The 26,542-nt window shown below is 36.8% G+C and overlaps 1 protein-coding gene and 1 long non-coding RNA gene across 11 annotated transcripts in view; one reads left to right on the top strand and one right to left on the bottom strand.

The window, feature by feature from the left end:
• The window catches only part of LOC121106882, a 361,649-nt gene extending 358,725 nt beyond the window's left edge, over window positions 1-2,924 (bottom strand). The window contains exons 1-2 of one of the 3 annotated variants that reach the window (XR_006931550.1): window positions 1,207-2,924; window positions 283-405 (exon numbers count right to left, since the gene is read on the bottom strand). This is a non-coding gene — a long non-coding RNA (uncharacterized LOC121106882). Of the gene's footprint in view, window positions 1-282 lie in introns of all 3 variants that reach the window. The other 2 variants (XR_006931548.1, XR_006931549.1) reach the window with 2 other exon arrangements.
• Window positions 2,925-3,176: 252 nt separating this feature from the next.
• Window positions 3,177-26,542, top strand: part of SFSWAP (splicing factor SWAP homolog) — a 39,503-nt gene continuing 16,137 nt past the window's right edge. For 5 of the 8 annotated variants that reach the window (XM_004945518.5, XM_025155536.3, XM_415093.8 and 2 more), the window contains exons 1-13: window positions 3,177-3,569; window positions 5,966-6,135; window positions 6,681-6,818; window positions 9,437-9,522; window positions 13,051-13,276; window positions 13,715-13,830; window positions 14,518-14,653; window positions 15,657-15,894; window positions 16,238-16,369; window positions 16,730-16,823; window positions 19,089-19,263; window positions 20,207-20,440; window positions 21,921-22,111. In XM_004945518.5, coding sequence (XP_004945575.2) covers window positions 3,367-3,569; window positions 5,966-6,135; window positions 6,681-6,818; window positions 9,437-9,522; window positions 13,051-13,276; window positions 13,715-13,830; window positions 14,518-14,653; window positions 15,657-15,894; window positions 16,238-16,369; window positions 16,730-16,823; window positions 19,089-19,263; window positions 20,207-20,440; window positions 21,921-22,111 — 2,139 coding nt within the window. In that variant the 5' untranslated portion in view covers window positions 3,177-3,366. Of the gene's footprint in view, window positions 6,136-6,680; window positions 6,819-9,436; window positions 9,523-13,050; window positions 13,277-13,714; window positions 13,831-14,517; window positions 14,654-15,656; window positions 15,895-16,237; window positions 16,370-16,729; window positions 16,824-19,088; window positions 19,264-20,206; window positions 20,441-21,920; window positions 22,112-26,542 lie in introns of all 8 variants that reach the window. The other 3 variants (XM_015275634.4, XM_015275635.4, XM_046901243.1) reach the window with 3 other exon arrangements.

Genomic DNA, 26,542 nt, shown 5'->3' with positions numbered 1-26,542 from the left:
GTTTAAATAGAGCATTTTCTACAAAGATAACAAACCTACTTTGAGTCCCGATCTCAAAACTGATACAATGATACGTAAGCTTTCCATTTTTACTACAAAGGACACTATGCATGTGTTGATCAACAATAATCTTTTATGGTAGCACTCTTATATGCAGTCTTAGCTCCCTATAACCAAAATAAAGGAATTTAATCCTTTCTTTGAATGTATATAAATTCCCACCCTCAAATTACAGCTTCTTCATTACCAAAAAATAGCACATTTCTATTCATAACTGCTTACCCTGTCTTTGCTTAGTTTCCAGTAAGGTCTCTTAACTTCAGCACTCAAGATTTCTTTATTCCTGTTTGACTGGAACAACATTGGATGTATTCTTTTGGTACGCTTGAAATTTCTTTTATATCACTGAAGGACAAAAAAGTGAGGCAAATAGTATTTTTCTTTAGAATCAGCCCAACACACTTTTCTTTCAAACCTACATCAGAACTGAGATATACTATGGTTTTCTACACTTTTAGCTGAAGGTAAACTGCATGATACTACATGACTACAGTTCTACTATGATGGAGGAAAAAATGATGGATATCAGCCCAAAAAATAAGGGCTTCCTATCTGCAACAGAATGAAAAATCAAGAGAGATTCATATTTTTATTTGTTACAGCTAGCTACTCTTCCTCCCAGCCAGTTCAGCTAGAACTGAGCATCTACATGAAATAACATGGACATTCTACTATATAAAGACTTTAAAACAGAAGCCTACCACCATTTCAGGTTGTATTTTCTTATTAAAGTTGAATGTCTTTAAATGCAGTAAATAAGAAAACACAACACACCCTACAAATAGCACCAAGTTTCCTTTCTGACTATGATGATGATGTATATTAGAATAAAAAATAAAAATGGGATAGTTTACTTACACACACTGAAAAAATAATCTGTCATAGATATTTTTATTACAGTGCAGATGTACCATCATGTGCTTTCTTAAATTAAGATCTCTATATGTAGCCTGTTCATGTTCCTATATTTTCCCTTGAGTACTTTACAATTTGAAAATAATCATTGTGCTGTACTCCTGTTCTTTGAGAAGGCTAACTACACGGAAACAAATAACCTAGAACATCACATGCTGTAATAAACAGTGAGATGATGCCAGAGCCGTTAGGTCTCACTTTGTCCTTTTTCAAAAACAGATACACCCTTACCCATTTCTCTACATTATTTTCACATCACCAAATTAACACAAATTAGCTTTTATAGTCTTGGAGTTAGCACATCCCCTCCTGTTTTTAATAATTCAGTGAAAACACTATCAGCACCTGGTGCCGTATTGTTCCTGGGTGTCCTGATTGCCTCTTGATTCTTCTACAAATAGCTCAGCTGGCTGGAAATCTGCTGTTTGCTTGCCTTTATCCATTTCACCATTAAAGAGCTCATTAGAATACTCCCTCCATCTTTCTGTAATTGCATTCTTTGTAACTAAGATTTCCACGTTTGTCCTTTATCTGACTCATGCACAGCTCGCACATTCATCTCAAATGCTGATATCCTGGTAAAATATTCTGAAGTTCACTTATTACATGATCACTTCAGCTGCTCAGAGCCATTTCAGTGCCACATTATCTTTATGCTGAGACATTTGCGTTACCAGACTTAAGGAGGAAATGAAATCACCACATATCAATATTTAATTACTTTCTTACACTCTCTCATAAACAGTCTATTGTTCGTCCTTTAACTTCTGATGTTTTTTCCCGCTCTTTTTTTGTACTCCAAGTTTTCGAAAGGGCACAACATGGTGGGGTGATGTTCAAGCCTGCTCCCATGTATCTCCTTGGTACCCATATTTTCAAAGAGGAACACAATAATAACTACTCTCTTTGTTAGAACAACTCAGTCATTATTTTTAAGAGACAGCAAGATACATCTGAAGCATCAACCGTAAATAGCTTTCCTCACTGAGGGCTGTGAAGCCATCAGATAGTTACCAAAACTTCCAATATTCATCACAAAGTTTGTTCCTGGGGTGCAAATCTGTAAACTTCAGGAATTACACTTTTTAACCATCTTTTATTGGTTGTGGAATTGCAGCTGCACAGGCATTACATCACAATTACCTAGAAGTGTTATGTGGTTTACTTCAGCGTTGCAGTTCACTGTCACAGATATGGTGGAATCCCAACGGATTCTGTTTTCAGTTGCATGGCCATAATTGAAAAAAAAAAAAAAACTGTCCAAAGAAAGTTTTACATTTGTTCAATACATGTACATGGTAGTGGGTATTTCTAGATGCTGACACAAGCTGCACGTTTGCTTCCCAGTGTCCACGCACTGCTTTTCTTGGCCTGCTTTATATCCTCCCTTTCCTTCTGTGTAGTGATGCCAGTACTCTTTGTACAGGATGACTAAGAAAAAAAAAAAAAAAAAGGAAGAAAGAAAAAAGGTGTGTCCAGCACTGTTGTTAACAAAGGCTATGGACTCACCCCCATAGACTGGGAAACATGATGTGCTTAATTGCAACGTTTACTACAACACAGACAAATCGTTTCTTCACAGTGAATTCTTGAAGAGCTCTGCTTTACTGAGGCGTAGAAAGTCATCACGCTGACAGTAAACACTACTGAAAATTCTGGTCTGGATTACATATTTTAGCAAAAGTGTAGTTTATCAATTGTTGGAAAAAATTTTTCTTCAGTGCAGCGATCCACCTCCCACTCCGGTTCTGGGGCTGCTGTGCCCCCACTGTGAGCAAATCCGACGGCTGCAATTCCTCACAGCCGCACGTCCTGGGGCCGCGGGTCCCGCCGCGCCTCTCATCCCGCTCAGCTCCCGCCGGCGGGACCGCGCCTGCTCCCTCAGCACAGCGCACCACCCCGCAAGGCTGCCTCAGCTCTTTGCCTGACGCACACACGAAAGCCGCTTCAGCAGGCCCGAGACCCCCTGTCCGCACTTTCGCCACGCCCTTGACGTCAGAATCCTCTCCAGACAACCGACCGTTCTGCCTCACACTGCCTCGAACTACCCTCACCGCGGCCGTTGGCAGCACAGAGTCCTTTCTCGCTACGTGCTCGTCTGATTTCTCGCTAGAGTCTCAGAAATTTGAGGCGAATCTATCGAGTGCCGGAAACCAGGCAGCTCTCTGCCCGGCCAGCGGAAGCGGAAGGCTCGCCATTTTGTTTCGGGTGATGGCGACTGTGGTGCCCTGGAGCTGTGGAGTTTAGCGCGGGCCCGGCCTCCTGGGGGACTCGCAGCTCGGACAGTCATTGTTACTGCGAGTTTCCTCCTTCTGGTCGCGCCCTCCGTCGATATACGGAGAGGTCGGGGGCTCTCGACGGATCGCAGAAGAGGCAGGCCCGCCGCCCCTCATGTTGTTGTCAGGCGGGGGAGCGGCTCCCGGGCCCCCCGGAGGAGGCGGAGGAGGAGGAGGTGGAGGTGGGAATAGCCGTGTGGAGCTGCTGGTGTTCGGCTATGCCTGCAAGCTGTTTCGAGATGATGAGAAGGCTCAGTACCAGGAGCAGGGGCGACACCTTATTCCTTGGATGGGAGACCCCAAGATCATGATCGATAGGTCGGTGTAACACAACCCCTAGACTGTGCTGCGAGATCTCCTGTTATAGCCTCTTTCTGTACTTCCCCTTGTGCTGTGGGCAAGAGAGGGCGGGGGATGAGCGGAGGGCTTGCTGCCAGATGTGTGGGGATCTTCTTCGCTGGCAGTGTTGGAGGGCCACGCGTCTTGCTAGGCTGCTTCCAGTGCTGTGTGTGGAACGCTGCAATGGGAACTCGGGGTTCCCCTCTCTGGCAGTGTTGGGAAGTTTCCATCTTTTTGACACCAGTGTGTGGTGTCTTTCTCCTCCACTTGTTCGGTCTGAGTTTGCAGAGTGGAAGGGGGGAATGATCTGTTTTCAATGCAAACCACAGACATCTTTTCTCACTTGGAAACCAAGAGAGCATGGGAGCTTTTATTAGGAGTGTTATGCGTTCTCTTAGCAAGCAGGGTGCAGTGTGGGAAGTGAAAAGATGCTTACCCACATTACAGAAAATGAGGTTTATTTCTGTGTGATCTTGACTACAAGCTGTTGATGGAGTACCCCAGGAGCAATTCTTTGTCTCATTGCATTTTCCTTGTGCCGTGTGTGAATCACTGTATCAACCAGGCTGGCTCTGGTTTTGGGCGCTTGCTTTTCAAATTTTATGTTATAGGTGGCTTTTTAGGTTGTTGAAGAGTAGGTACCAGAGAGTACCGTGGCTAGAGAGTGCATCAGAATCTGGTGGTTTGAGTTTCATTCTGATCTCTTAGCATTTTCAGCAGTACAGAGTGGGATTTAGAAACAGTTTATTCAGAATGAATTTTCTGAGTATTTGTCTGGAGAAGGAAAATTAGAAGTCAAGTTGGGTATACATGAGTGGAGCTCTAAAAGTACAGTTTAGTACAATTTAAGAAGAGTTATGGCTGACCCTGAACACCTCACTTGGAAAGATGGCAGTATTTTGGCTTGAAAAGGATCACATGACATACTGTACATATTTGTTCCCTCAATTTCATCGTTGATTTAATGCTAAGCATGATTTTTCTTGTTTCAATTTAATACAACTCTAATTGTCTTGAAAAGAAATCCACAAGTGGAGAAAAAAGAAACAACCTTGCACAATGTTGGATTCTTACGGTTGAAATTTACTTGTTATATTTGATTAAATATGAATATGTGAAAAAACAACTGTATATTGATATTATGTTGCACTTCTTATTTACATGAGAAGTATTATAGTACACGCTTTTGATGGCAGCTCACTTCTGTGATAGATTTTGTTAGTAGATAGAGGCCATTTTGTGGTTATATACAACAGTAACCCAGTTTGTGGTAGTTACAGAAATTGTTGGGAGCAAAAATAAGTATGTGCATACATATAATACCCCCAAAATTCAGATAACATACATGCATAAGTTAAGGAAGCTTGCATTTACTAATCCTATGGACTCCTTTAGAAGCTTAGATTCTTTTCATCTCCAGCAGCAGGAAGTCTTCATTTTCACCATTTTGAGAAAAGCACGTTGCTGTGAGAAGACATGGGTTGAAGGTTCTCTAACAGAGCTTGATTAACCAGACCTACGTGTTTCATTAACTTTTTGCTATTAGAATATTTACTTTCTTTGTTTTTGGTCTAGCAAGTTGGCACAAGTCAAGAGTTGTGTGTGGGAAGACACCTCAGCGGAGTGGACTTTACTGACACTTTTCAATCAGTTTCTTTTATGATGCACACACATTATCCCACTGCAATGCTTTTCCTGCAAATAAAATTATTTCTGCGTAGTAGAAAGGAAGTGTACATCATTGATCTTTGCCGTTTTTACGGTGAACCTCCTTAAATTGCATGTATATGTTACTGTTCCTATGTATGTGTGTCTCTCTATCACATAACCCAGAACTTATTTCCTCAGCCAAATGGCTAGGGGCCGAGCCTAGCCATGATTTTACCTCCAATGGACGCAAGTTTCTATGGTGAAGATATCTCCTGAGAGTTCGGGACTAGCAGAAAGAAGCGAGGAAATTTCGACCGTTTGGTTCTTACGGATAGGTATTTATGTATTCGGGTTTGTGTGAATGTAAGCTATTTGACTTTCCAGAAAACGATATTTTGCAAGTGACGTTGATTGGTTGGTTGAACCACGTACGGTAAGAGCTGTTAAGGAAATGGATCCCACTTAAACTATTAAAGGATACCTTTGCCTTTAATTGTAATAATTTTTTAGTTGCTTTGAGAGGAATTTAGACTATTAAATTTTCAATAGTTGGTGACAAATGATAAGCAAAATTAAATGTAAATTCTAAAAGGAAATATGCTTTAACATATAAATGCTTTTTTTTGTTGTTGTTGTTTTTTTCATTTTTAATGGGTAAGTATTTAAGTAGTCACATGAACTCAAGCCCTAAGTTCTTTGCATTGACCAGCTTTTTCGTCCTGCAGGTATGATGGGCGCGGTCACCTGCATGACCTTTCTGAATATGATGCTGAATATTCTACGTGGAACAGAGATTATCAATTGTCTGAAGAGGAAGCTAGAATAGAGGCCCTCTGTGATGAAGAGAGGTATTTAGCCTTGCATACGGACTTGCTTGAGGAGGAGGCGAGGCAAGGTATTGCTCAAGGAAACTTCCTGAGTTAGCACATGTTTAAATAAATAATTATGAAATTAAGTTAACTCCTACTTATTTTATACTCTCTTTTTTCTGATGTTATCTTGACAGTATCCAGTGGATTCGAAAAACGGGAGTCTTTGCGTATGTGAGAGGACCACAGGATAGTTTAAATATAGAGCCACACAGAAATTGCCCTGATTCTGAGGGCACTGGGATTTCAACCCCTGCCCCCCAAAAGAATAAAATAAACACATCCTGCTTCTTTTCCAGTGTCATATAACTGAAAGCCATTGTTCTTGTCTGAATAATTGTGTTAGAATGTCTTAACCATCAGCCTTTATCTCTTCAGGGAGATATTAGTAGTCAGCATATGTACATGCTGCCTTTTTCTATTTAATTTTTAATGAAAGTTAAATTGATTAGGTGAAAACGTCTCATCTGAAAACTTAAGTAAGAATCATTACCTTCTATTTTATTTTATTTTTTTATGACATAAGCTTTTAAATATGTTGTTTTAATTGATAATTGTGTTTTTGTTCAAGAGGAGGAATATAAAAGACTGAGCGAAGCTTTGGCGGAAGATGGTACCTATAATGCAGTGGGATTCCGTTATGGCAGTGATTATTATGACCCTTCAGAACCCACTGAGGAAGAGGAGCATCAGCCTGCAAAACAAAGAGGTAAAGGATAAAAATAGTGAGCCTTAGTTAAGGGGAAGAACATAGCTCTTCTGTCTCCTATGTTAATCTTCAATTGAAGTCAATTGCATTTTTAACATGAAATCTGAAGGAATCTTTCAAGTGTTAGTGAACTATGCCTTAGTGAAGTTAGGATTATTTAATCAGTGATTGGGCTTGTTTAACTGTATGTTGCTGAGTTACTGAGATATGAGGTGTGCTTGTTTTACTAAGGTGTGGGATATAATGCAGGATTGTTGTAGCTATTAAAGATTGTTTGGTTGTTCTTGCTTTTGTGTGGGAAAGGCTGACTGTATCAGGGCAGTGTCACTGGTGCTTGCATTCCACCAATGGGTTCTCCTGTGCTCCTCAGTACTGATGGTGAATTTGTGTTGTTTTTTTTCAGTGTAATCATTTGTTTTATTCCCTTATGTCTGGTAGATTACATAACCAAATACTTTCTGTGTCTTCTTTGCATACAGTTTTTCAGTGTTGCTTGTCAAATGAGTGTTTCGCATGTTGTGTAGATTTGTGTACAGCTTGCACCTGCAGAAAAACTGGGGATGGTTAAGAACATGTTTTTAGTTTGGCTGCCACATTTTTCTCTGCTGCTCAGAGATTAGAAAAGTGAATGTTCCTCTCTGTTGGTTGCTAAAAATGGAATCTGTTGAGCCTTATAGCATGTCTTCATTGGTAGAAGCACTTGCAAAGCTGTGAAAACATGCCATAGTGTTATAGTAAAAGAGTAAGAGTTGTGAGTTCTTGTTTTATGTGGGTTGCTGTACATGTTTTTCTTTCCTGGAATAGTGAGATACCTAGAATAATGTATTTCAGTTTTAATGGCATCATTCTTCCACTAGTAAGGTACTGCTTGAACATTACTGAGTCATTGAAAAAGAATTATTCCAGTCTTGAAGTTAATATTTATTTAATCAATATTTGATACTGCATGGAAGTGCCATACCAAACTATTAGAAAATCTTTTATTGTAATGTGAGAGTTCTATTGCTGCTGACAAGAAGCAGAAATCCTCATAGTAGCTCATGGGAACATTATCTTAGTTGTTAATTTTCTTATCAGTCTATGAATTGAAAACTTACAGTAAGGATGGATGAGAAAGGGGCACGTCCTAGTAGTATTTGAGAGTAGTTGGAGAAAAAGAGAGAAACATCAGTATTATGTTTTGCTGTAGTTGAAACTGTGCAGCTTTTTAATAGATTGCTGTATAGTAGCTATTTCCAATAATATAGGACTATAAATCCTTAAATTGATTTTTATAAATTGTAATAGAGTAAAATTAAGTATTGGAAGATGCATGTAACAGTAACATGAATTACAGACCATACTTCTGTGAACACTTCAAGTATTAGCTGGAACTGCTGCCAGATGAAACAGAGATATTCTTTGCTGCTTCTTCCTTTCCCTAATGTCAAAATTTCTGTATACTTTTGTGGACTTGAAATGGTTGAGTACATTAAAAAAATATAGCAATAGAAAAGGTGACTATCTTTCTTGCATGAGTAACAGTTTGCATACAAGTGGTCACTATGACTCCTGATGCACAATCAGGCTGTTCTGTTGCATGTGTCCATAGTTTTCCTTACCCATTTGAGGTTACTAGTAGTTTACAATGTATAAAAGCATCTAGTCTGCACATGCATTTTCTAAAGGACACAAAATATTGGCTTGAACTTTAATGCATGTATTATTGTACAGATGTCATTGCTTTATTTACAGTTTTCACCCCTGCATGGTAAGGTTGCATTTAACTGTAACTTATTGAAACTGATGAGTAATAAAAATGTAACGTCAGAGTGATACCATGTTACCTTAAGATACAGGCATGGATCTCAGTGTCCAAGTTAACTTCCCCTCTGTTACAGTTTCTCTTTTTGTTTGTACTCTCTAAATTGCTAGAATATAACTGAAGTTCATTTTTCCTTAAAATATTTGAACTGCAGTTAGAAAGCAACCATACCAACTTGAGGCTGAACTCAAAAATGAATGGCAACATTTATTTAATCAACTATTAAGGCAGCTACTGGTTTATCTCTATAGGTTATGAAAGTGGGCTTTAGTCTCTCAATTGCATTCTTCTACAGTTTTCATTAGGGCAACGAAGGTGGTGAAAGTACTTTGGCTTGTTTGTATAGGCTGAAGTGGTAGATAATGAGGAACTGAAGTCAGACCAGATGCATGGGTCTTAATACCTTTAGAGATACTGGGTGTCTGTTTCAATTAATGTTATGAGAAGATTTACCCAATGCATTATTTTTTTCTTGTAAAAACAAGAAGTAACAGTAATGAGAATGCATGTTTTCAGTTTGATTTAAGACTTATCTGTCTCCAGCGCTGTAGTCAGGTCTGATGTATATAGGTTTCTGTTCTTCCTAATACCTAATCTGTGCCATCTTACTCATATTTAGCATAAACAAAACTACATGTAACATCAGGAAGAGGAATCATTTAAATGTGTTTAATGTTACTGTTTATAGTTTCATCTGAGAAGTTTCTGCACTGCACATGCTCTTAGATAGACTTTGTTGTAGTAATTTTTTGGTAAAATTTGGATACGCTGTCATGTTATGTGCTGTAATATTTTGCTCTGTCATTTGTTGTAGAAACAGCTCAGACAGAAAACGTGGAAGAAAATGAAGAACCTTTTGTTGCCCCTCCGGGACTGAATGTACCTTCTGATGTGGAACTGGTATGTGTGTACTTTTAATACATACTATATTTCTCTGGATTTTCAAGGAGTTTAAGGTGCTTTTTCTCCATTAATTTCATTTTGATGGACTTGAAATTATTCTCAAATTGTACCTTCATTACAAATGTACTTCTTTAATTTTTAAAGTTCTCTTTAAGACTCTTGAGTCTTCTATTCATACTGAAATTATGACTGTACTTAGACTAAGTGTATTTAGTATCACTTCAGGTGTTATAGATCATGTGGAAGGATGGATGTGCAGTCCCAGTCTGAAGGGTGTAGGAAGTGACTGGATATAAAGGCTGCATTTAGACTAACTTATGCAAAGGGGAAAGTAATAGTTTATTTCTAGAAGATTCTGAAATAACTTCGAAGTTATGGAACCTTTTCCCTACATGTGATTGCACCAGGATTTGCTACATTATAAACTGTAGGCTTAATGGCAGCTTGCGTGTTTACACTGAGGGAAGCTGAACAGTTCCTTTCTTTCCAAGATCCTTCACTGAAGTAATATGGGTGTTTCAGTACGGTTGTAAACATGAAGACTTTAATTTCAAGTTTCAGAAGAGATACTGGAAAGTTGTATAATATTCTTCTATACTGTGCTTGCCTTTGGCTTGCCTTCTCAACTTGATGATCTTGGATAGTCAAGACTTAAAGCAGTTTGTTGGAATAACTGATCGTTAACACAGGGTATTTGTTTAAAACTGTTCATCTGTTTCATCAGCTATTAATTGCAAATTCCTGCTTTGTTTTGTTTCTAATATATGACTAAGAGCTGTTTAACATCTCTATCATGAAACTTTTTCTGTTTTTTTTCTGTACAATCTTACAGTGTGTTTCAACAGTTAAGTGCTTGCAAACCCACTGCTGAGTTCAGGTTTTTGTACATTACTGCATTTATATAAGCAGTTACCCTTTAGTCTTAGGAGTGTTGAGTTCTTGGTCAGAAACTGCTTATTTGGCATTTGTAGGTGGTTTCCGAAAAGTGTCTGCAGGTGAAAGAAAGTTTGCTTGTTTAGAAATCTGCTTTGCTGACTTTTGTTCTGAAACTTCTTATAAATTTTATAGCTGCAGAATGGGGTGTAGGGCTTACTGGGGTAATTTCTCATGTAAGTCAGCTATTGAAATACTTTGTATTCAAATGAACAGAAAGTGAATGGGAATGTTTAGTGTGGGTTCTAAAACAAACCAACAAATCCAGAAAGGTCTAGACAGCAGCTCTGAAAACAATGTATGCTTGACCCCAGACTGGAAATTTTGGGAATATTTTTGTGAGCTTTGGTGGTGATGGTGATGATGTTGTTGTTCCAAGCAAGTAATTCAGTTTTAACATTGAAAGTTTATATTCTGTTTTTTTTGTGTGTGTTAATTCAATTGCTGTAAAGTATATCGCTCACTCTACCCTGCTCCCCAGAAATAATAATAATTTGCCATTGCATTGATTCCCAGTTTATTGGCAGACATGTACAGATGCATTACATTCTGTTAACACTGCTGTTTAAAAAAAGATCCAGAGGCTGAGTTGTTGAATGTTGAGTGTATGGCAACTCCAGCTGCAGCAGTGATGTTATTCTGGAACATAAAATACAAGAGTTATGTCATGCATACATGTCTTCTGCTTAGATTGTGGTCTGGGTTCATGGATGAGGATGACTGGTTTTGACCACTGCATTTTAAGAAGTCTGTGGATGCCATAGAAGCGTGCAGGAAGAGGATATTATCAGTTATTTTTATGAAGAAAGTCTGAAAATTGCTGTGTTTTCTCAAAAAGGAGCATATTCAAGAGGCAAGATAAGATTTCCAGGCTCAGTCAAGAGTGAAGGGTTGTTGTTTAACTTGCAGTAGGGGATACTCATTCGGGAAAAAATTTTATTTAGCGTAGTAATTAAAGGTTGCAACAGAATATGAGACTAAATGTTAGCACTTCCATTATTTGACTATTTTTCACCGTTTTTTTTCTGTGTTCTGGCAGGTACTCTTGATTTTAGAAGTTATAACAAATTGTTCTAATCAGTTTAATTTAGTCATCTTTATTAAATGTTGTAGGAAAGTAAAGTATATCTTTGACATCTGCATTTACTTGATGGTGATTTAGCGTATTTTGCTTTGTATAATTTCTGAAGTTGTGCAGATCACTGGTGCTTCAGAGCATATAAACAAAGTCAGTTTCAAATTCAAAGCCAGATAGTAGTTTCCAGTACAGTCTTTGAGCTTCCTTGCTGATTTGTTGCTTTGTTCATAAATCTCTAGGCCTTGAAATACATGTTATATTTCAGTGTAAGAACCGCAGAAGAGGATAAATTTCATATATGACTAAATTGTGAAACAGACTATGAACAAAACAGTCCATTTGTTGAGAACCTCATTATCTCTAATTAAAATAATCTTCAGTAGTGTTCTAGAGGGACAAGTGAAATTTGAAACAACTAATTATTTTTCCTGATTGAACATGTTGTTCTAATATAGATTCCAACTGGCTGAAAATAGTTGCTAAAAATGAGCTGTTTAGGCTCATTCAGACCTTCTCCCTGAACAGGGCACCGCTGTGTCTTGTGCTTCCCATCTTCTGAAAAAGATTTTCTGAGGTCAGTGGCATACATCTGCCTCTGGACCCATAAAAATTCAAAACTGAAATGAATTGTTAGTGTGACACTTCATTTATTATAGGAATGCACAGTTTGTTGAACACGAGAAAAAGAGACCTAAGTATGAAATTAAGAACAGATAACGATGAAATTATTCATTCTTTAATGATATTCTTGTTCTTCCTTGACATGGCATGGGATTGCAGGAGTGGAAATACGTAGGTGCTACTTACATTTCTTCATTTTCTTTTATTGTTAAAGTAGCTAATGACTCTTTATGGGATGTGATAGCACATAAAATTGCAGTATATTTGTCTTACAGTGCAACATGTCCCTTCCCTTCCAAGAGAAGGCATAGAGTCATGGAATAGCTTGGGCTGCAAAGTACCTCAAAGGTCAACTAGGCCTGAGCTCAGTGCTCCAGATGGGGCCTCATGAGGGCAACATTGTAAGAGGTTTTTATAGCTAGGGAACAATACTTGCACATTTAGTGATAAGACCGTGCATGGTGGATCTCCAGAGCACCGTGAGATCTAAAGGTAGATCCACTGTATGTTGGCACTGCTATGTCAACAAACACGTCTGTCTCCTCTGTTGTGCTGGTGGTGGTGTCACTATGGCTCTGGAGTGTGCCTGGCTTTAAAGAATGTTTTTGTTGCATCAAGCTCAACCAGGATTTGTTCCCCAGTTCAGTTTGGTGTGATAGATGCACAGCATCTTGCAAAAGAAAATGAATGAGCTGCTGGGGAAGGTGGGGACTGTTTTTTTTCTTTCTCATTGTTGATATGCTTCCACCAGTTGAAAGTGATGATGACACTGCTGGTAGAGAAGGCTGAGAAGCCAGTCAGAGAACTGCTGCTCTTTCTGCTTCCTTCTGGAGTTTGGCAGACTGTACAAGCTGCTTATGAAAATATAAATACATGTTATTTTACTCCCACAGCCACCAACAGCAAAAATGCATGCGATTATAGAAAGAACTGCAAATTTTGTCTGCAAGCAGGGAGCACAGTTTGAGATTATGCTGAAAGCCAAGCAAGCACGCAACTCCCAGTTTGACTTCTTGCGATTTGATCACTACCTCAATCCCTACTACAAATTCATTCAGAAAGCTATGAAGGAGGGACGATACGCTGCCCCTTCTGAAAATAAAGCAGATGAGAAAAAACGTAAGTAGCTGCTTGTTAAATAAATGGCTTTGGGGTGTGAATCAATGGGACATCCACTGATCTTTTTTGGTAAAATAAGCGTATATTTTTGGGGTATTGTAGCAGCAGTACTGTTACACTGCAGCTGAGATTGATGTGATGATTCAGGATTTTCCTTAAATTGGATAAGCTTTTCTAGAAAAAAAAAATTGTTTGACAAAACTTGGTCATACAAAACTGCTACAATCTTGGAGCTTTTATAAACAGTTCTGTAGCACTAGTCCAACAGAAAGTTTATTGATGACTAGCAGTGTCGTCATCTGTGTTTTTGTGAATAAGTAGATTTATGAAAAATGTTGTTACTTAGAAGAAGAACATATGCTTGTCCTGTGCCATCTTCCTCTCCCAATTAAAATCTGTAGCAAACCCAAGTTAAATTCAGACATTGCTTTTATTCAGACACAAAAGTAAAATCTGAGGAAGAGGATGATGATGACGATGATGATGATGGAAACTATCTGCATCCGAGTCTCTTTGCATCTAAAAAATCCAGTAGACTTGAAGAGCTCATGAAGGTACTTCATTGTAAAGTAACTTTCTATTTCTAAAACATCTGCTTACAGGGCATAAAGGTTATGATATGCAGGTGTTAATCTCCTGGTAACAGTGATTGCTTTCCATAAAACAAATATGTTTTGCTAAAAGCTGAGATGAAGTGTTTTCTTTTCAGATTTTAGTAAATAAAATCTTGATATAATGTAGCAATTTTAGTGAATAAATTTTCAGCAAAATTGTTGCTAGTCTTAAAGTGTAAATTTTGCTGAAAGTGTTAAAGATGTTTTTATTTTCTGAGTTTGATCAGTGATGGAATAAAGGAAATGACAGATGGTTGTAGAATAGAATTAGCATAGAAGTGGCAGCAATGCTGTCTGATATTTAGACAAGTCAGGTCACATTCTGTGTCTTATTCCAGCATTGTGTGTAAGCAACAAAATAATAACCACTTATTTATTCATGATATGGATCTGTGTTTTTATCAAATTAAAGTTTGGGGGTTTTTTGCCTTGGTTTGGTTTGTTTTTTCCACAAATGTTTGAAAAATAAACCAATTCTGATATAGGAGCTACAGAAACAGTAATTTCAGGATTTGGACGATATTACTGATAACTAATTAACATAATCCAAATTAGGTTGATCATACCGTGTTTTTTTAAATATGTACTTCAAGTTTTAATCTATTCTTACTCTCAAAATTTTTTCAGCCTTTGAAGGTAGTAGATCCTGATCATCCGCTTGCAGCACTGGTCCGCAAAGCACAATCAGATAATAATTCATCAACACCACAATCAACGGATGGGGCAGCTGTACAAACATCACAAGTAGAATATTCCTCTGATTGTAAGTGCATTGTGATTAGGCAGCTGGTGGTGTGCAGAGGCTAGTGGGAAGAAAATATGTTGAATTCATATTTGATCATTCATAACTGATATTTATTCTTTTCCAATTTCCTCAGTCTTTGAAGGTGCATTCTTCCACCGAGTAGCTATCAAATTGCTAGCACCTTAGAAAAAACTTAAATGGAGCAGGGAGGAGGGGCAGGTATTTAGAGCTCATGCAGCTTTTGTGAATTCTCATAACCAAAAAGGTGAAGTCAAACTGAATTGTATTTATGTGCCTCTATTTCTTTTCAAAGTCCCTAATGCTGAAAACCTTTGATTTCTTAAATATAAAAATATGACTTTTTCATTTATGTAAGTGGGTATACAGTTGTAATAGCACTGATACCAAAGCTTGTAATGCAGATGTATTTGCAGATAAGAAAACTGTTCAAACACTCAAAACAGATTTTTTCCCGCTTTATATAGCTGTAATACTTTTATTTTGACTGATTGTATTTAGAAAGGTTGTTAATAAAGTGAAACTTATAACAGAATTTTAAAGTTAGTTTTTTTCTGTATTGAAAATACATTTTGCTCTTAAAGGAAAGCTGTAATTTAATTAATGGGCCAGTGATAATAACCATCTAATTCCTCAGCATTAATTTTGAATATATGCATGTGTTTCTTAATGCATACACAATTTTAACTAAGCTAAACTGCCTGAGGTGAGTTAGCTTAGGAAGAATTATTTCATATTAGGTTGCTTTTTGTAGACTTCCTCTGGTTCACTTTTTTTTATCATCTCTACCTATTTGTCTTCCAGCTATCTCACAGTATATTCTGATTCTGTCTTTTAATCCATTCTTCTTTATTTTTTTACATGATAAATTAGATACCATTTCTTAGTGTGTTGTATGAATCTAAATTCTCATGGTTTTGTACTGATGCAATAGTTACTTTATTTTTTTTATTAGATGTCTTTCTTTTAAAAGAAAATTATTCTTAAATATGTTTTCTTACAGCAACTGTGGCAGCCATGTATTATAGTTACTATATGTTACCTGATGGAACCTACTGCCTTGCACCTCCACCTCCAGGAATAGATGTTGCCACCTACTACAATGCCTTGCCTGCAGGGGTGACTGTATCAAGCACTACCGGGGTAGCAACTGTACCTCCACCCCCTGGTACGACACCTCCACCTCCCCCTGACACAACTGATAGCAGCAGTGGGTTGACCTCTACCACAACTTCTACAAGGTACCACATAATTTTACAGATAGGCTTGTTTGGTGGAGGGGTCTTTTTCCTACACAGCAATACAAAATATTTAGTGGTAGCTTTGTTATTGGTGATGCCTCAGTCACATTGGCATTATCAGCACAGCTTTGATTACCTGGTTTCTCTTTGGTCTTTGATATTATGTGTGGTTATTTTATTTAACTTCTGTGAAGTTTTTGCTAGTTGGAAAATCAGTAGTTACTTTAACTGCATAATGAGACCAGGGAACAAGCCTCTATTTCACGTTTTTTTTTGTTAAAACAGGAGACTGAAAGGTATTTATATTCTATTTATAAAGACAATGTGTTTTTTATGTTTTCAGCACAATTGCTCCAGTGGTTGCCATTATACCTCCACCCCCAGATATCCAACCTGTTATTGACAAGCTAGCTGAGTATGTTGCTAGGAATGGGATAAAATTTGAAACTAGTGTTCGTGCCAAGAATGATCTAAGGTGAGAGAAAACATTATTTCACTCTTTATTTTAAGTTGAGGATTTCATTTACAAGTATATTAAAAGGGCATGCAGTTCTCAAAAAGGGAATTACTTTTTTTTTCTTTTAATGAAATTCAGGGACCTACTGAAAGGTAATGCCGAAGTGTTATTGCTCAAATCATCAAAGCAACCAAGCAAGTAGAAAGCTTCTGTAGAAACCATGCTCTCAGCATATAAAACCTGGAAGTTCACCCATACATTATAGTCTTTCCAAATACCAAATAGGGTTCCATCTGCAAGAGAGATTTAGACAGCAATGGATTGTTGGTATTTACTGTGTCCATGTGCATTTTCACAAATTCAGTTTTCTTTTAACAGATTTGAATTCCTGCAACCATGGCACCAGTATAATCCTTATTATGAATTTAAAAAACAGTTCTTCCTTCAAAAAGAGAGCAGCGACAACTGTCAGGTATGTGTGTTAAAACTGCAGTGTAAGTGAGAAAAGGACTTGATTATCTAGTGTATTACTGCAAGACTTGTTAAAAATTGAACTCTGAATAATGGAGAACTTGTTCAGCAAAGGATGTGAATGCTTTTTTTGTTACTTTTTAATTTTGAATAGCATTTAATTTGGGATATGTGAGGATATTTAGTTCTTGCTTTTTAATATGATCAGACACTCACTGTGATTGTATTCTAAAGTGGCAAGCCATGAATCTTTTGAATATATGCCTTGTGGAATTCTAGAGACTTGTAGAATTAGGATTAGTGTTCTTTTGTCAGAAAGGTGAGATATAAATTTTTAACAGCCTCATGATTCTTTGTAAATTAGGAGCTAAAACTACACGTTTCTGGCATGCTTTTTTTCTGAGGGAGATTTTATAAGAGAAGAGTACTGGCACGACTGACTGAAATAATACTGGACCTTCAAAATCTCGTGACAGCTTATTACTTCCTTTGCTTACTCTACTCATGTAAATAGAAGATAGTATCCAGACTTGGTATCCTTATTTCTAACCATTCTCATGTTAGCTAATAGCTTTAGATTGTTTGTACTCGTACTGAAAAGAAAATTGCAAATATTATCAGAAATATTTTATCTGATGTTAACTTTTCATGGGAAAGAGCTATTTTCTTTTTAGGCCCTATGTCATTTGTCATCTCAAGGCTTATATTGGAGTGCTCAACAATTAATTACTTAAACTGAAAGAAGGTAGGCCTGTGGGTAAACTCCTCAAAATAACTTTCTGGAAAATGAAGAAATTCAATAGTATTCAATGTTTGAAACACTTGTCTCATATTTTAACTCTGAAAAAATGCTTTGAAAACACTGTTTTTAAAGATAAGCTGTAGTAAATATAATCTTATTCAATTGATAAGTTACATGCAAAATCATTCTGTACCACAATGATAGCTTTTATTCTAGAGTTTCTTGTTTGCAAACTTGTTTGTTGAATTCATAAGAGTTACGTAATTAAATAATTGGGACTTAATATTTACTTTCTGGGGAAACTGCGTCTCAACCAAAAATGTAATAACAAGTTTCCTTTTAGGTGTTCCTTTTAGGAACCTTTTCCTTCTAGGTGCTTGCTAAGAAGCAAGCAGAAACTGGTTCAAGTTCCCTGAGGTTGTATGTAGCAGTGCATATCATCCAAGTGCAAGATTTTGTAGATAATGCCATTCTCTTTAATTTTTTAGAATAAAGATTTCAATATTATTTTTATGCTTTAATAACATAAGTATAGGCAACAAATGCAATTGTTTGTTCTCTGTTTGGCCATTAAAGTTAATAGAGAATTGTACTATTGGCTTCAGTAAATACACAAAGTCCATTTCTTCTCCAGGGATTTTCAGTAATTAGTTCAGTTGGTAAGGGAAGGGCTTTAGAGAGCAATGAAGGGATCTCTTCAATACATTATATTTCAATATTAAATGTATTTAACAGCAGCCATTGGGAAGCAGCCAAACTGTATGTTGAGAGAGACTCATTTAAATGTTAAATTACTTAATGTGATCACCCAACTTGCTGTGTAAATATGTTTAATATTCTACAATATCTGTCTTATTATTTTTATAGTATGAGTGTAGAAGTTGTCTTGAACGATTCAGTCACATAGCAGTAGAACCAGTAGTTGTTTACGCTTCTGAAGATCTTAGAAGATCTGTACTATATTGGTTTAATGCTACAAAAGCCATCAATAGGTCTGATGTTCTTCAGCAAAAGATTAGAAGTCATCAAACATAAACCTGTATTCATCTCTATAATAACTTGAATTTGTAAAGGAAGTATCATGCAATTGTATATTAGCAAAAAATGTCAGGAGCTTTCATTCTGTCACCGTCAGTCAACTTTAATGGATTTTGTCCTGGACCCTGGAGATCAAGACCTAAAAGGATATACTTTGGAAAAAAAGTGTATGCTTTTAGGGTCTAGTTTTAAAAAGCACCATTTTTAAAACAGTTGTTTGGCAGAAATGTACTGGCTGAAGAATGTTTCCTTACCTGTAAAATAACATCTTACTGCAGATCTGTAGTCTGTGCAGCCTGTGGGTATATGTGAAGCAGTGTGTTGTATTTATAAGAAGCAGGCTTTCAGTCTTGACTGTTTACTGAGGTACAATTAGCTGTTAATAGTGATTTTTGAAGTGGCTGGCAGAATTGCAGCTCCCCAGGCACTGTATTAACTCTATCATAAGCTATTCAGTTGGTAAGTTTGCATATTTCTTTTGAAAAGGGAGTATCTTCATCGGAAGATGTTCCAGCAGATACTACCACTGATGCACCAAGTGAGACTCAGCTTGCAGATGGGCATGCACCTGAAGATGGATCGGAGCCAATTGCTAAGGGAGCTCCAGAAACTAAAAAGGATGTTCTTCCTAAAACTGTCAGTGATGGCAAATTGGTAAAAGGTATGTTGGCACGATTTGTTGGCCATAAAAATATTTGTCAGCACATATTGAAGGAAAAAAAAAAAAGGGATGGTGGGGGGTGTGGGAAGGAGTTTCAGCATGCAGAAAGCATTTTCATTAAAAGCATCAAAAAGAAACAGAAATAATTGTTTTGTTTGTTTTCAAATTGCTTGTTTTCATATTTTTTTTATCAGACTGTGAGGTATTTACTGTCTGACAGAATAAATTGTTTTGTTTCAATTTTGTGCAAAGTTGAAAGCTTTCATCAGTGTTCACAATAGAATCTTATTTTTGTCATTTAAAACTTGACAGTTATAAGCTCTGTGTGAGAAAGAAGTTATTCCTTCTGAATAAAAGCAGTAGTCTTAGAAACCATGTGTGTGGAGGAAGTGCAGTAGGCTTATTGCTTGGTTAATCAGCACGTTGGAAGTTAGTCACACTGGAGAAAAAGATCCTTTTTGTGTCCAAGTGGATTGTTGTTCCTCTTGCATTTGTAGCAGCAGAGATGTAATGTGGAAGGATCTCTTGAAAGACAGTCAGCTAACACACTGTTGTTATTGTGTGAGAAGAGACACGTAATTTTGAGTGTGGGAGACCCTTAACTGGTTTTGAGTAAATGGAGAAATATTTTAACAACCATATAATATGGTTGTGTCTAGAAAATGGTTTGTATCTGAAATATGGGGATTTTATTTGAGAACGAACATTACAGGGCAAATGAAGTTTCCAGAATTTCTTTAATGATAAAAAAGAATGGTTGTGTTGTCCTATCCCCCAGAATAAAATCACAGTGTGGGGATTATACAAGCTTACAAGCTTGGGTTTTTTTTGTTTTGGTTTCTTTCATTGTGTAGGCTACAGATGTTATGGATAGTTAAGTCAAATTCAACCTGCTTTCCACTGTAGTCTAATGATGTGTAAAATCTAACCCATTCATTCACAGCATCATTTGCTCCAATAAGCTTTGCAATCAAGGCCAAAGAAAATGACCTTCTTCCTTTGGAGAAAAACCGTGTCAAATTAGATGATGACAGTGATGAGGAGGAAGAAGAGGGCAAGGAAGGCCAGGAGAATGCTAATAGTGCTTCAAACAGTACTCCAGCTGTTACCACTCCTTGTGTTGCTGCTGAAGAGAAAAAACCTCAACTTACACAGGAGGAGTTGGAAGCTAAACAAGGTATCTCATGTTACATTGAAAACAAAATGACAGATTGAGTCCTTCGTAAAGCATAGCATTTTGAGTGTTTTCAGTCATCACTCTGTCATGTTAGCAGGAATTGGATTTTTTTTTCTTTTCCCACAGTTCCTTGTTTATTTCTTAATATAAATTTTGATTGGTTGCTCGGCTAAAACTGACAATATAATATGTTGTCACTGAATACTTTGACCTAATGCGTGATCTTTCTGTTACTTATTTTATTCACAGCCTTGGAATAAAACACTAAACTTCTGGTTTCCAGTCTGCATTAACACAGCCCAGAAAAAGACATGTCCATTTCTCATTTTCTTCACAAAACAATGGAATGCTTCCAGCTATTTTTCAATAATGTAGCATGCCCATATACACTAATATCACCTTGCTGATGTTTTGTTACTGTTACAATGAAGTGCCATTAAGTCTTTGTATGGGTTTTTCCTGTTACTGTGTTTGTGTATGTAAGGGCACAAACATAGGCTGTGTGAATTTGAATGAAATGGTCTTTTAAAGGAATCATCCCCCAGGCAGTTGCACAGTAGAGATTGTTTAATAAAGTAGAGATGCTGTGGTTGTTTACCAGCTTAAAAACTTAATATTCTCTTAAATCTGTAAGTATGCCACAGGAATTTAATTTTTGCATTTTCAAAATGTCCTTTTTTTCACTCCTAAGTATTAGTTTCTTTCTACACAGAGTATGCTGTAGTGGTACAGATCTAAAGCAAATAGGAAATACTTTCCATGATAATACATGAAGCATGAGAGATGACTGGGAGAAGCTCTATGTGGGTAAACTGTAATTAACCAAATAAGTGATGCTGTATGCACACAACACAAAACTCGAAGTATAAGATGGAACGGGTTAGGCAAAATTTTAATTAGGTGCATCACTAAATGAACTGGGTTGTTTTCTTTCTTTAATCACATAACAGTAATTGTTGCTTGTAACAATGGCAGAACAGTTTCTGAGGCTATCTGGAGCTTTAAGATGTGTGCAAACAGGATGGAAGATGTGAGGAAATGATCTGGCCTGTGAGAAAAGGCAAAATGGAGACTCTGCATTACTTTAAGAAATGTGAAGGGGAAAAGCCTCAGAATTTATGCTGCTACTGTTCTAGGCAGCTTTCATAAATACTGAGTAAAGCACAGGTATGATCCTGTGTTTTCAGGATCAGATTTTCATGTCAGTTTCTTTAAGCTTAAATTATTGTTATTAATTAAGTATTGTTAATGCTTTTTGTTAGGGAATTGACATTATCTATAAATTATAGTGGGTGAATTTCATAATTTGAAGCTAATATGACCTTACTAGTGCTTTGAATGGAAGCGCTAGAAAAGGTTTGAGTACATAGCTGGGGGGGCTGTTTGGTTAGTCTGTTGGGTTTTGTTTCTTTGTTTCTTTGAAGGAAACTTAAGTTGCACATGTGTGGTTCACACTAAACTTAATGTTTGTTTCTCTTAGCAAAACAGAAACTTGAGGATAGATTAGCAGCTGCAGCAAGAGAGAAGCTTGCACAGGCCTCCAAGGAATCAAAGGAAAAGCAGCTACAAGCAGAACGCAAAAGGAAAGCTGCACTGTTCTTGCAGACCCTGAAAAATCCTCTGTCAGAGGCAGAAACTGAGAAGGTTGAGGAGAATTCCTTCAGTGTTGAGGTAAGGAGAAGATAAATTTCTCTTTACCGTAAAGCTAGCAGTAGAATTACTTGTAGGATATTAATCTGACAGTATTTTATCAGTTTGACTGAAGAGATGGAAGATTTTTCCAAAAGGAGAGAAAGTTATATTTTAAACACTGTTAATCTTTTTCAGTTATCTGAGATGTTTCTTACATGTCAGTTAAGTACTGGTAGAGAAATTCAGTTTGCCAAAGCAAAATAAGCTTGCAAAATTAACTCCGCAATAGTGGCCCATGAATTTGAATGTTTCCCTTTCAAATTTGTTTAGGTATTTATTTTAATATTTGCTTATTTAATGTTTATTTTGTTGCAAGTAGACATCTTCAAGATTTTAAAATAGTTATCAAGCAACTGAGCTTACTTTCTACTTACTCTGGTAGGTTTGTTGACTGTTGGTTTTTTTTTAATTAAGCTGATGTAAAACCGGGATAAAAAGGTAAATACAATTTAAGGCTTCTAGTTTGAGAAAATAAATATGTAGATGGGAAAAATCTAGACTCTATTATGATTGTTACTCATCATTATGTTAGTTGAGTGTTTGATGCAGATGCTTTAAAAGACTAGAATGGTAAGATGTTTTCCTCTTAGGCTAAATTTTAGTATAAGACTTAGGAGATTTACTATTACTGCTATTGGATTTAAAAAATAAATCAATTTATGAATAGTGGTGCAAAATTCAAACATGTTTGTACATGCTCCCTCTGGGCAGATTGTCAATAAAGAGTCAAAACAAGAAGCTCAGATTGAAGTGATTGAGCTGACAGTTAGCTCAACATTGGTTCAAAATGCTTATTTGTGTATCATTTTAAAAAGAAGGAGATAATCTGCAGGAAAAAAAAATCTCAAAGTACAAGCTACTGCAAAATTCAGATCACAAATTTGTTCTCTATAATAATGAAGACAAAGCTGGAATTAAAGTCTCAGCTTTTTCTGTGGTAATTTTTGTTTATTGTACTTCAGTCATGTTCAGCACTCTATTAACAGTGAAGTCTATTTTGTTGCCTTACTCCAGTAGACTGTTTACTTTAACAGTATATTCATAATTTTGATTTGCATCTTCAAGATCACTATAAAGAAATTGAGAGATGATGTTTCCAGAATTAATCATTTCCAGCTTGTTGAAATCTGGAATAGATAAGAAGCATACAAATACTGTATTCTTCATCTCCCTTCTTTAATTGTAGATACTAGTTTCTAGGAATACTTATCTGCAGATTTTATTCTTGAAATATAAAACCAAACTCTAAAAACTTGGATTAATTAAAGCCACAAATCTGTGTTCTTTTTCCTGTTAATGAATGGAAATTACCATTCATGGTAACTAAGAATTAATATATTTCACGTAAACCCTTTCTGATTTCAGTAAAATAACTACAGTTTTAAAAGCCTAAATAAGGGATTTACATTTATTAAATAGGAAAATCCTTCTAGTATTGATTTGTTCATACATCACAGCTCTGTCCTGAAGCTTTTCTCTCCATCTGCAGGTTTTGGCAGCAGAGCTGTATTTTCAATCCAAATATCGCATTCCCATGTGCATTATATATTTTCCATTTAAGTTCCTCTTTGCTTAACTTCATCTTTTCCGTAGAGCAGAAGCTAATTTCCTTCTTGGTTTTTGTTCTTTTTTTTTCCCCTCACTCATTCCAGCTATTACAGTGAGCCACTCTCTTTCTGCCAGTGCTTGTCGTAGTTTATGAAGTGATAACTTTAATTCCAGGAGTGTCACCCTTTTTTTCTTTGAGCCTGAGCATTGTTTTATCATAACACGTTCCAATCCAGTGCGATGTCTTGCGTGCCTTCCGAAAGATGTGGCTGTGTGTTTTTAGCATCTGCATGGTCACTTCCAGCAAGTCCAGACAACCTCTTTTCTTAATGGGAAAAAAAAAAATCACATCAAAACCAATTTTCAGTGAAGTAAGCTTGGATTTAGGGCTTTACTGCAGTAGCTGTCAGTGCCTGTGGGGAAAAAGGTAGGAATGAGATTTGGTGTAGGCTGTGTAGTTACCTGTAACTCAACATAAATTGGATCTGAAGTTTATGTAGTTTCAGGGTATCGTTATGGGATCTTACACCAGCCAGAAAGATATTTTTGTGTTTATCTGTATGTGCTGCGGTTAGACCTACTGTGCACGCTGCAAACACAAATATTGCTGGGAAATAGAGCCTCTGTTTTCTGGTTTTGGAATTGTCACTCCTAGAAAGGCCAGCGAGGAATTCTTGATTGCATTGATCAAGCAAAACTTTGTCTCTGATTGAAAATTTCAGGAAATAATTGTGGCACACTGGAACATGAGTGAATGATATGGCTTTCAATCATGTCCTTTCCCACAGAAAGAATTCCAGTGCCTAACAAATAATTCATTGTCCAGTTCTTGGTTTTTTCCAAGTAAATCATGAATTACCCTTCAAAAAACTTTTGGGAGAGGAGACATATAAAAAAGAATTACATGTGTTTTAGGTGAACCGTATCAGCACGAAGTGACAGATTTGTGAATTAAATGTGGTCACATACTAAAAGAAATCCTGTTCAGGATTCTCATTGCTAATGCTAATGATTTTCCCTGTGATTGGCACACATTCAGTATATTTTACCAGTTATTTGTCAAAGTGTGAATGCAAAGAGACTGTGCCAGTGCAAAATTCTTGAGGCTTTCAGTCTGTTCTTCTTAAGGGAATTTTCAAGGACATGGATATTTCTAAGCTAAGATTCTTTTGTCATTTTTCTTTAAGGGAATGCTTGAAAAAAATCAATAATTTTTCAGTAACAGTTGTGTCTTTTTCAGAAGAGCAAATGAGTGTCCCCACTTGCATCTGAAATTTCTGAAGTTCTAAGTTGAACTTATTAGAAAACAGGTCAACTTTACAACAAAAATCTCACTCTTATTCCACTTCTAAGCAAGCTTACTTGCTAAAAACGTCTGTTTTTCTTCTACCACGTATGTGCAGTTTCAGAGAAGGCATTTCTTTTTCTCACAGATGAAATCTGGTGTATCTCAGAATTTAGAAGCAGCCAGTTTCACTGCTCTTTACCAGTAGAAAAGGTTGGGAAATTATTTGTTTGTAAATGGGCTTGTTTAAAAATTCATATGTATATTTAAATGTTAGTAATGTGACCTTCATTTCTGAAATAAAATTGACTGCTGTATTGGAAGTGCCAGTACTGTCTTACTGAGCAGCCATTTGCTGTGCTCAGAATCCAGTAAGCTGCATCATGATATCCATGTCTATTTATAAATGAATACTTAGCACAGTTTTTGTGTTGTTTGTTTTTTTTTACGTTTTATCAGTCATGTTTCAGAAAGATGCATTTAAGAACACTGATGATAAAAGTATTCTCCAATAATAAAAAGTAACTACAATAGCTGTAATCAAGGAAATACATACAATCAATAGAAAGAGAGATGTAAAACTAGTGCTGCAGTTTGGTCAATGGAACTAAAAGAAATTTAATAAAATGAAAACAGAAGCATTTTAGTCTACCAAAAATACCACTTAACATATTTCATCTCCCTTTTGTGAGTAGAAGCAACCAGTGTGGATCCAGGGAGCAAAAGTTGATACTCAGTGGTCATGGAGTTAATGTCGTATAGTGATTTTTTTTCTAGCTTAAAATCTGTCTCAAAAATTAAGTGGCTGAGAAATGCAGTAAGGCACAAAAGTGGGTTGAGAATTTCCATGGGAGATGCATAATTCTCATGAGATTGTCCTTGCCAAAATACTGCATAAAAACCAGTCGTGCTATTTATGTGTATTCTCAACGTAGAGTGATGCTGAAAACCTGTTTATCACACTACGTATTAATGCATTAAATGAGGAAAGCTTTTTTGACCTCTGTCAGATTTTCCTGATACCTTGCTTTTCTTAAAAGAATTGCTGATATTGAGTATGTGTTACATCTTTGAAAACAACTGATTGCACTAACTGCACGTAAAGGGCAGTCAATACCATAGAATATAGTGCTTGGAAGCTTTTTGGCTTCAGATGGATCACAAAAACAGTTAGATCTGCTTTTTCCCCTAGCTCAATTCTTCGTTTTATATTGTTTCCTGCTTTCCTTTAAAGTGAAATGAAGCAAGAGGAGCAGAAAGCTAATAATTGAGCTTGAGCAGCGAAGCAGCACAGCTTTTCAGAAGCGAATCCTCACTATTCTTTGGAGTGTTACAAGAGAAAGTCAGGGTATAGCCTAGTCCTTCCTCGGAGTAGTGCTTGTAAAACAAGGCACTAGCTCGGTTTCCCAAGCTGATCGGCTCCAGTAACATCGCAGAAAGTGAAGTCTGCCCTTTTTGGAGACATGAGTAACAGTGACAGGGTAACCTCTCCCTTTCTGTGTTTATGTATGTGATCAGTACCTGCTTTTGTAGCAAGAAAATCATGCTAACTGAGACATCTGCAGGGTTTGTCAGTA

The sequence above is a fragment of the Gallus gallus genome, chromosome 15 (genome assembly GCF_016699485.2).
Source record: "Gallus gallus isolate bGalGal1 chromosome 15, bGalGal1.mat.broiler.GRCg7b, whole genome shotgun sequence".
In the NCBI taxonomy this organism is placed as follows: Eukaryota; Metazoa; Chordata; class Aves; order Galliformes; family Phasianidae; genus Gallus; species Gallus gallus.
The sequence above is the reverse complement of the archived record's forward strand: the minus strand, read 5'-3'. Positions and strand labels throughout refer to the sequence as shown.